Here is a 14,964-nt window from a genome sequence, read left to right on the forward strand (position 1 = left end):
GCACGACTATGGGAGTATGATATAGTAGGCATCACAGAAACATGGTGGGATGGCTCCTATGACTGGAGTGTTGGAATGGAAGGTTACAGGCTCTTTAGAAAAGACAGGCCTGGCAGGTGGGGAGGGGGAGTTGCTGTTTATGTTAGGGATAGGCTGGAGAGTATGGAACTCTGTCTGGGGACAGGTGACCAATTAACAGAGAGTTTGTGAGTCAAGGTTAAAGGGAGAACAGCAATGGGAGACATTACTGTGAGGATCTGTTACAGACCGCCTGATCAAGAGGAATCTGTGGATGAAGCACTCTACAGACAGACAGGAAAAGCCTCACGCTTGCAGGCCCTTGTTCTCATGGGGGACTTCAACCACCCTGACATCTGTTAGCGCAACGGTCTTGGAAGTCTTGGAAGGCGAACGCAGGTACTGTGAGAATGAAGACCCTAGGCCCACTGTAGGAGAGGATCTGGTTCGAGACCATCTTAAAAACCTAAAGGTACACAAAGTCCATGGGACCTGACAACATCCATCCGTGGGTCCTGAAGGAGCTGGCGAATGAAGTTGCTAAGCCACTGCCCATCATATTTGAAAAATCATGGCAGTCAGGTGAAGTTCCCAACAACTGGAAAAAGGGAAGTATAACCCCCATTTTCAAGAAGGGGAAAATGGATGACCCAGAGAACTACAGACCAGTCAGTCTCACCTCTGTGCCTGGCAAAATCTTGGAGCAGATTCTCCTGGAAGGCATGCTAAGGCACATGAAAAACAAGGAGGTGGTTGGTGACAGCCAGCATGGCTTCACTAAGGGGACATCCTACCTGATCAATTTGGTGGCTACAAAACTGATGGACAGGGGCAGAGCAGTTGATGTCATCTACCTGGACTTGCGCAGTGTTCGACACTGTCCTGCATGACATCCTTGTCTCTAAATTGGAGAGACATCAATTTGATGGGTAGACCACTCGGTGGATAAAGAGCTGGCTGCATGGCCGCACGCAAAGAGTTCTGGTCAATGGCTCGATGTCCGGCTGGAGACCAGTAACGAGTGGTGTCCCTCAGGGATCGGTGTTGGGACCGGTCTTGTTCAACATCTTTGTCAGTGACATGGACAGTGCGATTGAGTACACCCTCAGCAAGCCTGCCAATGACACCAAGCTGTGTGGTTCGGTTGATACGCTGGAGGGAAGGGATGCCATCCAGAGAGACCTTGACATGCTTGTGAGGTGGGCTGATGCCAACCTTATGAAGTTTAACCATGCCAAGTGCAAGGTCCTACACCTGGGTCGGAGCAATCCCAGGCATGGCTACAGGTTGGGCAGAGAAGAGATTCAGAGCAGCCCTGCGGAGAAGGACTTGGGGGTGTTGGTCAATGAGAAAACGAACATGAGTCGGCTTCAGTGTGTGCTCGCAGCCCAGAAAGCCAACTGTATCCTGGGCTGCACCAAAAGGAGCGTGACCAGCAGGTCAAAGGAAGTGATCCTGCCCCTCTACTCTGCTCTCGTGAGACCTCACTTGGAGTATTGTGTGCAGTTCTGGTGTCCTCAACATAAAAAGGACATGGAACTGTTGGAACAAGTCCAGAGGAGGGCCACGAGGATGATCAGGGGACTGGAGCACCTCCCCTATGAAGATAGGCTGAGAAAGTTGGGGCTGTTCAGCCTGGAGAAGAGAAGGCTGCGTGGAGACCTCAAAGCAGCCTTCCAGTATCTGAAGGGGGCCTACAAGGATGCTGGGGAGGGACTATTCATCAGGGACTGTAGTGACAGGACAAGGGGTAATAGGTTCAAACTTAAACAGGGGAAGTTTAGATTGGATATAAAGAAGAAATTCTTTACTGAGAGGGTGGTGAGGCACTGGAATGGGTTGCCCAGGGCGGTTGTGAATGCTCCATCCTTGGCGGTATTCAAGGCCAGGTTGGATGAGGCCTTGGGTGACATGGTTTAGTGTGGGGTGTTCCTGCCCATGGCAGGGGGGTTGGAACTAGATGATCTTAAGGTCCTTTCCAACCCTAACTATTCACAGGAGAAAAAAAATGAAAGAAAAAATAGTGTCAATCCTATAATGAACACATTTTACAATCAGAGAGCCATAAAGGAAGAGATATTTTAATAGTGAATACAACTGGTAATCAAGGTGTAAGTTTATAGTGAGAACAAGCTTCAGGAAATCCTTGTAGGCTGATATAGTAAATTGCTGATCAAAAGTGAGACAGAACAAAGGCAGATTATGAATCAAGATTCCAACATGCATGACAAAGAAAAAGGTTATATTTGAATTAAGGTCTCTCCCCATCATACATCCCATTCAAGACAATCTTCTACGAAAAAGCCACAGTTTGAAATATATTACTAAGATGCGTTGTAGAGGTAGAAGCTGTGAAGTATTAATATCAGCTTAATGCAGATACAGAACCAAGAGTTACACCTGCTGTAGTAGCATCAAGCACTGGTGAAAACAAGGCAATACACTTATGTACCACAATGTAATGAACTGTGGACTAATAGTACTGTAGAGACTTTCTGCTAAAAATCTAAAAAGCAATTAATTATGTCTGAACAGTCTGAACTGGTTTCATCCTCAGTTCACTGTTAATTATTTTACATCAGAAATAGTCATTCACATTCTCTGTGCCACATTTTAATAAGCTGCCTGAAGGCACTTCACACACAGTAAAGGAAGGAAAAACCCAACACAGAAATAAAACAAAAAACTTCAGATTATGCTAAATGAGTGTTTTTAAATAGGTAAAGGAAATTTCTCAAAAGAAATCAACTGGTTTTTGACATGTCTAAACATAAAAGATAGCATCAGAAGCTATAGAGAACAAAGATGAGAAGAGGCAATAAGGTATCAGCACTAATCCACTTATTTGAAAACCAGTCAAATGGAATAGTAGCTGTATCACTTCTATCATAATAAGTCAATATGTAATTTAATAACATCATTTAGAAATAATAATTTAATTTTAATACTAATTTAGAAAATCAGGCTTGCCAGAAGTATCTATGTGTTCATCACCAAAATAATTGCCTGCTTAGAAGAAACTATGGGGAAATTTGGTTGAAATCTGAGCCAGATACGTTGCAGAAGGGAGTATCACATGAGATATTTCGAAGCAAACAGGAATATACCAAAAGTGTTCATATCACATGCAGGTTTTGGAAATTTTTAATTTTTAAATGTGTTTTTACAGTCCATAGCTTATATAAAAATAATCTTCAAAGCTCAAATGCAGGCTTGTGCATTACCAAGAGGCGCTTCTCAGGTGCTAGAATTCAGACAGTGTGGGCTCACCTTTTCAGTACACTGATAATAGGAAACTTAGATCAACAGTAATTTATACACCAAACAGAACTCATTAGGTTAGCCACCTTTTCACTAATACAGCACTAAAAATCCTGTCCATTAGCCTGTGAAAATATTGTGCTTATGCAGACGTGCTTGCTTCCAAGAATATAGTGTTAAAAGAAAAGCTACTTTCTATTCCAAAGATTAAGTTACTATAACAGAACCCATTTTCTCTTGATACATTTTACCAGCATAGGCTTGTTAAAGATAAACAATTTATTCACTGGAAAACCTGATCCAGTAAATTGTAGTAAAAGGAAACATACAACCAGAGTAGATCACTGGGACATTTAAACACATATTGCAATTGCTTACCAAAGGCACAGCTCTTGACGGCTCCAAACTAGGCCTGGGTGCTGTTGAGTACATGTAGTTAAACAATCTGTCTATTTTTCTTAAAGGTACACCTCCACCTTGATCACTTATCTAAGGAATGAAAATTAAGAGTTTTAAACACATTCTGAAAAAAACCTGCAAAAGTCCAGCAGCATTGTGTAAATTACTTCAGAAATATGGAAGGAGCAGCTAAGGGCTTTGGGTTTGCCTAGTTTGGTAAAAAAATGAGGGTGAGTGGTGACCTCACTGCTCTCTACAGCTTCCTGAAGATGGGAAATGGGGAAGGAGGTGCTGATCCTTCTTCTCCCTGAGATCCAGTGACAGGATGCATGGGAACAGTTCAAAGCTGCATCAGTCAGGGGAGGTTTAGACTGGACATGAGGAAGCATTCCTCTACCAAGAGGGTGGTCAAACACTGGAACAGGATTCCTAGGGCTGGTCAATACTCCACGCCTGTCAGTGTTTAAGAGGCATTGGACAATGCCCTTAATAACATGCTTTAACTTTTGGCCAGCCCTCAAGTTGTCAGGCAGTTGGACTAGATAATCCTTGTAGGTCCCTGCCAACTGAAAACATTCCAATGTATATGAAGTGTCAGAACTAATGTAGTAATTAATTTGCCTTTTCAAATTACAAGTCATGCTATTCTAAACCTAGCAGGTTTATATGCTGCATATTATTTTTAGACATTTACCTTAATAGATAGATCTTCTTTTCCCAAAGTGACTAAGGTTTTGATAGATGGATAGCCTTCTTTTTTACCTTCATGCAATTCCACTGTAGCTCTCATTGAATTCTACAGATAACAGAAATAAGTGGGTTTGATTTTAACTTTACCATATATGCTTTCTATAACAACTTTGAATTTGCAGTTATTTTGTTGAATCTAGATACTTCTTCCTACATTTGTATACAAGAAAGAAAAGGTCATATTTAAAACAAATTCTAGAAGTGCTTTCTAGTCAATGAATTGTCTATTAAAACTTTCACATCAGAACTTCTTTATACATTTACCTATTTAATCCAGTTAGAGAACATAAAGCAATAATTTTCTCTTCCTCCCCCAAGCTTGTGATATCAAGTAATTACATATAAGTGATGACAACATCCTTCACCTTGCCGAACACCAACAGTGATGTTCACCACAGACAGGAAGATCGGATTTTCTCAGCCTGAGTCACACAATTGTTAAGTTACCATCTATGAATCTGACTTTATCATATCTATTAGTAGGGTTTCCATCGCCAGTCCGTCACACATTACCATTACTTACAGATACAGCTTACCGGTTTCACACTATTTCATGACTTGTACCAAAGCATACCTAGAAGTAATGTAGAAATTCTCACCTGTTCTGCCCTATGACTAGTTACAAACAGCAAAGCAGGGGAAAAATTAAATGAATATACATGACAAGTGTCAGAAATCAAACCCAAAATACCATTACTTAGGAAAAGTTTCTCTCTGACCAAAGGCATTTCTTCCCCCTTAATTTCTGGTGTTCAACTGCACCACCTACAGACCACTTGTCTTACTCAAAAGCACACAATAGCTCTCATGTTCCATTTTCACTGTTGTTCCAATTATTATGAAAACACAAACCAAGCCAAAATAGAACATGCTCTTTACACTATTCAAAGACATATAGTCTGTTTTCACAATAAAGACACTGATCCTAAGCAGTCCTCAAATATGCAATAAAGAAGCAAGCTTATAAAAACTGCAAGCTAATGAGCAAAAAAGACTATAATGAGTGTTTAAAGCTGCAAAAGCACTTAAGTGGGAAAACAGATTTTTTTTCTTAAGTACACAAGGGCATAAGAGAGGGCTCTAAGCTTTTAACAGTTTCAAAACCCTCTTCACTTGTTTAACAATGTCCTGGGTTCAGCAGCAGCAGTCAGTTTTTCTTCTTCTTAGTAGCTGGTGCAGCACTGTGGTTTTGACTTTCGGCCTGGGAATAATACTGATAAAACCGATGTTTTCAGTTGCTGGTCAGAATGTTCACCCTGACCAAGGACTTTGTGAGTCTCATGCTCTTCCAGGGAGGAGGAGAAGCCAGGAGGAAGCAGAGACAGGACACCTGACCCAAACTAGCCAAAGAGGTATTCCATACCATAGCACGTCATGCCCAGGATGTAGAATTGAGAGGGCCCGGACAGGCTGGATCACTGCAGGGTGGGGGTGAGGTACTGGTCGGTGAGCGGTTGTATTCTCTTCCTTGTTATTTCCTTTATCATTATTATTATTCTTGGTGGTAGCAGTAGTGATTTGTGTTATACCTTAGTTATTAAACTGTTCTTATCTCAACCTGTGGGAGTTGCATTCTTTCGCTTCTCCTCCCCGTCCCTCCAGGAGCGGAGGAAAGAAAGGTGGGGGGGGAAGTAGACTGCGTGGTTCTGATTTACGGCCTGGGCTTAAGCCACGACAAAGAATAAGCTTAAAAAACAAACTGAAGTGACATTTAAGAGCTGTAACTGAGCAGAATCTCAATTTCAACAGTATCATAAGTTCACAAGACCTTCCAAACAGTAAGTGCAACCTACCTTGAATAATTCAAATAACATATGAAACAAATGAGAAGGTACATAGACTACTTGAATAGGCTTGTTTGGAGCTTTAGCTAAAAAACAAAAACAAAAAAAGTAAATTCTTTTTTTAAAACAGTATTTTATAGCATTTCTATCTACAGGAATAACATGAAAACGTAGCCAAAACCAAGTATGTAAGCATGTTCTAATTTTCCAAGTACAACATTAGCTCCACGAAGTAAAAACATAAAATTCAGTTAACTCCTATCACCTGAATTAACACATTATAGTGATGATTTTCAAAGACATCTATCTATGGCAACAGACTTTTAGATATGAAACTTCACTAAACAATGGTTGGTTTCATCCTGACAATGTATGCTAAGAGAACTTTCCCACTAGAATGGGAAACATTTTTTTCTTAACACACACAATATTTAAGCATGATATCTGTTGCACAGAAAGATTATTAAACTAAAAAAAAAAAAAAACCAAACTAAAACCCACAAACCCACAACACTTTAAATATTTAAATATTTTTCCTTAATTAAAAGACAGTGCAAAGTACTCAAAAATCTTCAAAATATATTTCAAACAATATCTCAGTTTTCTTATCCCAAATCATAACTGAATTATTTGGCCACTATTGCTCTGCTGTTAGTGTTTCCGCAGAGGTGTATGGTTTGGCACAGCTGTGAATCATAGAGTGCTGACTGATTTAGCCGGAAATATTACAGCTCCATTTAATACATTCCAGGACAGTTTTGGTGCTGAAGATGCACTTGTCTCTGAATATCTACTGGCATTAAATTATACAGTCCCAGCTTGTCAGACTCAGCAGAAGTTCAGGTTGAAGAAAAGTCTCTGAATGTCTGCTTCATAAACTGAAGTAAAAACCAAACATGCACACAGACTGATGTGTGCAGATAGATGGGACTGGAGTCAACGTCATCACTTTTGGCACTGAGAGCTGATAATAATACCAGTTCTTACTTCAAGAGACACAGCAGTGAAATCTCCTAGGAAAAGGAGAAGACCAAAACAATGCTCTGCATAATTAGTTGCAAGGCAACCTACTGTTTTATTATGTTAATGTTGTCAGAGTCCATACTCCAGTTTTATGCATCACCAAAATGAAGGCAGACTTAAAGGCACTCCTTTAAGGCATAGAGTACACATAGAAAACATGCTATGGCTGCTCTTGTGAGCTCATCTGCAAAGCCACTTTCCTCATGTTGATTATAAGCTAGTTTATAAGAAACAAGTAATTCTTTCCTCCTTTCTCTTTTTGAGACCCACCAACATGTTTTCTCTACTGTTGGATCTTTTTACTTAGTTTTTGAATGAATTTTTGCATTGATTCCTCTGCTGCAGCACTCAGAACTTCTTGCTCAAAAAATCACTCAGTTTTAGAGAGTGAAAGGTTGGGTGCTTTGGTTTTGGGAGAGGGGCTGATAGTAATGCATCCGACTTGACAATATCACTTGGTGTAGAGAAGTATTTCTACAATATTAGATAGTACTTTAAGCAACATATATTCCTATGTATCACTCCATTGAGTGCTACCCATTTCTGAGACTTCTGCAACTCTACTACTGTTGAAGTTTGGAAACATCGTAGTCTTATGTTTAGATAGCTGTCCAAAATTTGCGAGGATCACTCAAGCCAATTTATTTTTTAACTTAAAAAAGTAATCTACCTTTTGTCAGTAGAAATTACGAACAAAAATCTATTCTCATCAATTTTGTAGCACTGAATTTTCATCTTTGCAATCAACTTGAAACAGACTTTCATATAAGAAGTTTATGATAGGAATTAAAGCATAAGCTATGCAAAAAAAACAAAATCCAATTTTGCCACCTTACATAGAAGAGCTCACCAGTAGTGCAGAGACTGAGTGGGATTTATAGGCATATTCAAAATTAAACAAATTTTAGCTCTATTAAAAGATTAATTAGAAGGCAGGTGTGTTTGCTTCCCAGTTATGAGTACTCCTGACCACTTTATTTTCCTTGAAGTAACAGCAAATTCAGCAGCTAGCACTCTGCATTCAGCATCAAGAAGTAAACATATCATGACAAGAATCTGTAATTCAGGTGCCCATGCAGACACATTAGAACTAAAGCAACCCTGCAATACAGGACTGCAAAGTTCAAATTGTCACTTACAATTAATTAACAGAACTAGAAATCACAGCTATTAGAAATACTTTTTCCTACATACACCACTTAATTATACAATTACCATTGAATTCTTCAACTTCCAGGTCAGGTGCCACCAGATAGTACTGTTCACATAACATCTTAGCTGTTTCATAAGCATCTATAAAACAACAGAACACTGATTAAAATCACCTAGAGAAGATTAGCAAAGTTCATCCTGTATGCGAAAGACAACAAGCAGAATGCTCATTTTAGTAACTAGTTTACAAGTGTGAAACTGGTATCCATTCTAATCCTTTTTTCTCTGTATGATTATAGCCCATTTGTCAAGAAAAGGCAACTTCTATATAAAGCTCTACAAACAAAAGCAGATTAGTAGAGACAAGCTATTTTCCATCTTTGTTCAAGGCTTGAAAACCAGAAGGGTATAATCTTAGGCTGACTACTTATTTGTCATGTGCTGATCACAATTTAATACTTTCAAACTCAAACAAAAAAAGGGATGACATTGCAACCACCAATTCATTTTTTCCAAACACAATGCTGTTTACAATACTTGATTTTCAAGGTCTTTTGGGTGAAAGCTGGAATCTAAGATTCTTCATTTTTTCCTAGTGAACAAAAATAAAAGGCCTCCTCAGAATCCAAATCAGGCTTTACGTATTGTCAAAATACAGCAAGGAAGTTTAAATCATCTTTTATTTGAAAGCTTTCTTACTGGTTCTAAATATTCACTGGCATCTCATCTGCAAAAATATTTTAGAAACAAGCAGCAAGTGTTAGCTTAAAGAGAAACCACAAACTCAAGCATGTTCTAGCTGCATTGCTTAAGCTACTTTAACAGAAGTGGCTTTCTTGTAGTAAGTATGGGCAATGACCAAGCACATAAAAAGGTGGGCAGTTCTGCAGACAAAGAACTTTGCTAAGATACCATAACAACTGCATTTGACCTCACCCTACATGTACCTTCTTCCTCCTGTCCAAAGTGACACTACAAAAGAAAACAGTCACTGCCAAGAGTCAGAGCTATGTGACAAACACAAAGAAAGTGAAATCACTAGTCCAGAGAAAGGGCTGGTTACCTGCAATTGCGCTCCTTCACAATGGCTACAGAAATCATCTACAGTGTGCCCTGTTATCTGAAAACCATTTCTATCAGTTGTTTAGACATCTGCAGGGCTGGACATATTACACAGACTGACACAAATGCTGCTGGAGGTCTAGTAAAATGGGGCTAATCAACATTGGAACTTTTCTTGATCGAGTTCTGGGATGTCCCACAAAAATCAGCTACCCAGTAGGAATCTTCTGTGTCAAGATAGTCAGCTCCAGGGACTTTCTAAAAGTGTCCTGTCATTAACACAATAAAATCTGTCCTAGCAAAAAAGATCACGATCCCATTTAATATCCAAGCAGTACAGAGAACTGTACAGAGAACACAGCCTGGGATGTGCAAAATTTAGGAAAAAAATATGCAGAAATAGCTACACTTACATGACATTCTAAGATTATCTCAGAAATTCTATGGCCTTAGGAGCAATCCTGTGCTTTAGAAACAGGGGTGTAAGAAGCACAGCCACAATCTTTACTCAGTCACCAAAAGCTGAAGATAGCAATGAGCTAGTATGACCATAAGGCTGTCTACATGGAGAAAGAAATATGTTAGCACATTTCAAAGAGTTTCCAGATCACAGAAATAAAAATTGTATGGATCCTGTGGGCAGGAGTTGGATTTCTATTGTGGAAAAAAACTTCAAGACCTCTAAAAAGCAAATCAATAACTGTATGAGAATAAATCAAAAAACCTTACTCCACAGATGTGGATGCAGACACAGCCACTACACAAACCTTGAGAGAATCAAGAGGCTCTGAATAAATCCATTTAGCCTCCCTAAATTCAGTGACAAACTCTCATCCATTTTCAAGTAGACTCCTTACCACCCTTGAGATGAACAGGAAGGAGCCATCACTTCATGATCCAGCCTCAAGCAAAACTATCAAGAGTCTGAGTGCAGTCTTACATTTTACCTTCCTCTCAAAGCCAACTGTTGGGCAAAGTTCTAAGACTGTAAAAGAAACTGCAAAGTTCAAAGCATGCTTCATGTTGTGGCTGAAGGTAAGTAGCAACAAGAGTGAAGGATCTATGAGCACCTCTAAAATCCTGGCTTCAGGAACAAGATTGGATTTGCTATCAGCTCAAAAATCTTACTGAAAGATAGTCAGTGAGACAGAAACCCACCTCAGTTACAGACACAACACTCGATGGAGCTACTTGAAATAAGGAGTAACTGTTTAAATCATTTCTTCAATGTCTGAAGGGCACACAGAGCTTGTAGCAACCATACACAGTACCAGAAGTCAACGTCTTAACTCTGACAAATTGCTCAGAATGCTGCTTGTGAACCGGAACATTTTGGAGCTAGCGCACTATACACAATTTAAATTAACCCCTCCACCCATTTTGCAAGGAAATGGCCTCAATCACCTTGACCCTAGACAGGCTGGTTTAAAGAACTTCTTGCTTCTTTGAAAGACAACACTGCATACTGTTTATGATGCCCTTGTTCTGCGGAAGAGCTATTTCAGCCTCTGCCTTGAAAACTGGACTGTGCACCTTCTGACACTATGCATTCCTCTGTCCAAGGCAGCAACTATGAACTTGATGATCAAAATGAACATATGAATTAACCCATACAATGCTGAGGTCAAACTGGAGTAAGATCAATCAAAAGACAAGAAGGCTGCTGAAAAAAAGGCTGCCTTAGAGACAAAAAAAGAGTTAGACGCCAAGAAGCCTTCATAACAGCAAAAGGCATCTACATTACAAAGCAAGCTATCATGCAGGTCAAAGTCTGACATAAGAAAGGTTTCCCTCTTACTTCACCAAAGGCTGAGCAAAAGCAAAGGAGAGAAACACATTCTTCCCCTCTTGCAGCTGCACAAACAGCAGTGAAGGATAGAGAGGGGAAGTCACTCCTATGTAATTACCTGTATTTGCAAATACAGACACTGAGAGTGTGAACAGCATTTAAGAAAACAGTATTTCTAATGTGACTGCCATTCAGGTCACATACAAGTCTTCTGCATAAGAGAGAACAGGCTGTGGTAGAACAGATGCACACAGCAAAGAGGAATTTCCCTGGCATATTTGTCACTTGAGGACGTTTTACTGAAAGGCCTAACTAAACAAACTGGAGAACATCACTTACTCTCAAATTTTCTTTAGTATTGGCCTCATATAAAAAAGCAGTACATTAGAAACTCCTTCTAAGTATTTTAGGGAAGAAAACATCTGAAGGTTAACAAAACACTTCATCTGATAGTTAAAAGGACAGATTAAGGTAACTAAAACATTGTTTACTTAGTTCCATTAAAATACCTAAAGCTTCTCCATTCTCAATAATGAAGACATTAGAAAGCCTCAATAAGCCCATGGCTTTGCTGCAAGCAACTGCAGAACTTCCATCTATTCTTTTATTAAATGAATTTAAATCACTTTCAGTCTCTTGTGTCTCAAAACCGTATTTCTGCATACTCTAAGGTGTGAGGTTTGGGTTTTTTTAATCAACACATGCATTAACATCATCTTACCTTTAACCACCTCTGCTACATTACAATTAGGATCAATACTTCCAATATGTTTGGGATGAGCAGGATTAATATCTCCACCAAAAAGAAGTGCTAAAAGGGGAAAAAAAAAAAAAAAGGCAATAAGTTATCTACTACACTTCAGGCAGCCTAGAAAGTTTAAATCTGATGGTATCTGAAACTTGGTGGATAGTGCATCATCTTGTAAAAACATACTCTAGCAAATTGCCAGAATCCTTGTTTAGGAAGACTACATGCCTCCCTCTTCCGTTTTCTTTTTTCTTTTTCATATTTATAGCTAAGACTAATTAAAACAAAAATGGTGTGGTAGAGTTTAAGTGGAAAACTCGTATTTCAAAATGGGCTATCAAAAATTAGATTACACTAAAATGTAAAATGCTTCACTCATAGCATTACATCAGAACACAAGCAATCACAACAATGGAAGTGTTACAGTAAAAAGGACTGACAAACTGTAAGACAGCATTAAAAGCCTTTTACACTCACCTAAGCTGCAATTTCACAGCTGGCACAGGGGTGCCTCTCACTTGACTTTCTCCCTGACTCTCAGCAGTATGCTCCCTACTCCCTCTTTTGCAAAAGGATCTAGCACTCACCAGATCCTTCAGGAGAGTTTAGCTCTCAAAGCAGTAGAAAGGTTTTACACTTTTTTTGCAGAAGTGATTTTCTGCAATTTTAGCAAGTTACTCAGCTCTGATATGAAACAGATGCAGTATGAGGTGAGCAAATGACAAGATCTGAAAGCTTTTCCCATTCTGGTCCTGGTGAGCTAATAACAATGGCAAACTGTGCCTTGCAGAACTGCACTGTAAGAAACTGTCAATAATGTCTGAAAGAAATGGAGATTACATGAAAACTCATTTCTGCATTCTGCTTTCCAATTATCATATTCATCAGTGCTCTGAGATTAATATTTGGCATCATATATGGATCACTACCATAGAAAAATTTTAGAAGATTAACTAAACTTGCAGCATCTGTAAGTAGTTTTAAATTTCAAGCACTTAAATAAGAGTGTCCACAAGAAAAGCCATTTCAGTTCAACGAAATAAGTTTGATGTTTCAGAACTAGTGCCAGTAATGCTAGCACTTGACCCAAGAATTCTATTAGGAGAAAGTTTTTATTTATTGCTACAACTCTTCTATGAGAGCCTTTTAACTTAACTTGGTTTTTTGCCTGTTACTTGTCTACCCAGGTAGAAGAAAAAGCTGCACATTTACCTCATTTTCTATGCTTTGCCACAATGAAGTTATTTGTACACACACAGGAAGGCATTTGTTAGTCACACTAAAAGTTACTGGAACAACACACATCTTGTAGTAAAGTACTTTGCATTACAGTAGCTATTGTCTGCATTATCTGTAGCACACTACAGCTTCTAAGAGCTCATAAAAGCAGAACACTGAGCAGACAATGAAGCTCTAGAGCTAAAAGACACAAGGTACATTAAAAGAGATCACAAGACTGTCCTTAACTTTATACAGATCACTTTCTGCATGGTTGCACATATTGGTTAGTAGGAGCTGTGCAGTAACTCCTTTCACTCTGTAATACGAATATAAAAAAGTAAGTTTATTAGTAACAAGTGAAACAAACGACAACTAGACGACTATTTCTAACATTTATTCATAAAGAGTGAATAGGAAGTACGAGAACACAAGGGATTTAACTTAAAACTTCAGTTAGAAATACTCAACCTTTTTAAAAGGCAAGAAAGTCTAGATAACTTGGTGGAAAATCACAGCAATAAAAATCCATACAGTGTATAACCTATTCAAAATTTATGGCATCATTGCATTTCATTATGGAATAAATGTCAGCTCTACAAACTATGTTGACAGATTTGTGAGCAGAAAGATACAGCTACTCTACTATCATCTAAAAATAGTTTATGCATCACTACACAAGCTGTCTCTGCCAACAAAGTTAAAAAGCGACAGCCACACTGACAAAGCCTGACAAATTGTAGAAGAAAGCACACTGCTGGCTTGGATTCATTTCTGATAACTGCAAAGAACAAAATTAACAGGTTGCCAGAATATCTTACTATAATTAGCACAAAATATTAAGAATTAGTCATGAGTACAAAAACAAGCTATGGCTTCAGGTTTACAAGCAATTAACTAATGACTTCTCAAAGATGAGAAAGGCAATTACTTACTGTGTTGGTTAATAAGCATACGGAAAGAGATGCGGTTGGTGTAGAATCTATCTAGAAAATACTGGATGTTACTGCTAACAAATGGATCAAAGCCATATTTTTCCTTGTATTCAATCACCCCTTGAGCCATGGTTGGAACCACATCATTGTGCCTGTTCCTGACTTTAATTAAAACATCTAAAAAGCTAGAGGAAACAAAATCAGAAACAGATTGTTAATAAGTATAATTAAACTCAATCTCTCACTTCTCTTTTCAACTCCTCCCCAAAACATCCCTTTAAATTAAATCTCTTTTCACCATTAGCAGACAACAAAAGGAACAAAGGATTCTCTTTTATTACAATCATATGCACCATGGTAACTCATTCTCTAACAGTACCTAGGAGACGGGAAAAGAAGCTTGGGAAAAAAAAAACGAACCTGACTGCCCTTCATAACTTGATAAGCTTTACACTTTCTTCCCAACACCTCAACCTCTGCAGTGTAACTTTTGAAAGCATTTCCTTTACCTTGCATCTGTTGTGTAAGTTTGAGCAACAGGATGGGTAATTATTACCAGTGCGACTTTTGTTCAGTTTCCTTTTAGACCACTGGATGGCAGAGCGCATACAATGGTGCTCTGATGGGCTCTTCGTGGCATCGGGAAGTTTTAGGAGATCACATTGCTTTTAACAAGTGGCTGTTTACAAGCACACACTGACTTTGAAACAGGTTGGAGGACTTCTGGTTCTCCTACCAAGGCAGCTCAACGCCTATGATCTTGGAAGTGCTCATCCTTTTTGTCCCACACATGCAAACTCACACAGACTTGAAATATTAATTATT

General features: G+C 38.9%; 1 protein-coding gene across 3 annotated transcripts in view; it reads right to left on the reverse strand.

Moving 5' to 3' along the window:
* The window catches only part of PDK3 (pyruvate dehydrogenase kinase 3), a 59,374-nt gene that overhangs the window by 10,551 nt on the left and 33,859 nt on the right, over positions 1 to 14,964 (reverse strand). For 2 of the 3 annotated variants that reach the window (XM_080612348.1, XM_080612347.1), the window contains exons 4-9: positions 14,140 to 14,324; positions 11,960 to 12,049; positions 8,451 to 8,528; positions 6,222 to 6,298; positions 4,373 to 4,474; positions 3,658 to 3,768 (exon numbers count right to left, since the gene is read on the reverse strand). In XM_080612348.1, coding sequence (XP_080468474.1) covers positions 3,658 to 3,768; positions 4,373 to 4,474; positions 6,222 to 6,298; positions 8,451 to 8,528; positions 11,960 to 12,049; positions 14,140 to 14,324 — 643 coding nt within the window. Of the gene's footprint in view, positions 1 to 1,754; positions 3,301 to 3,657; positions 3,769 to 4,372; positions 4,475 to 6,221; positions 6,299 to 8,450; positions 8,529 to 11,959; positions 12,050 to 14,139; positions 14,325 to 14,964 lie in introns of those variants that run through there. The other variant, XM_080612349.1, reaches the window with a different exon arrangement.

Source organism: Psittacula echo, assembly GCF_963264785.1.
Source record: "Psittacula echo genome assembly, chromosome: 3".
NCBI lineage: Eukaryota > Metazoa > Chordata > Aves > Psittaciformes > Psittacidae > Psittacula > Psittacula echo.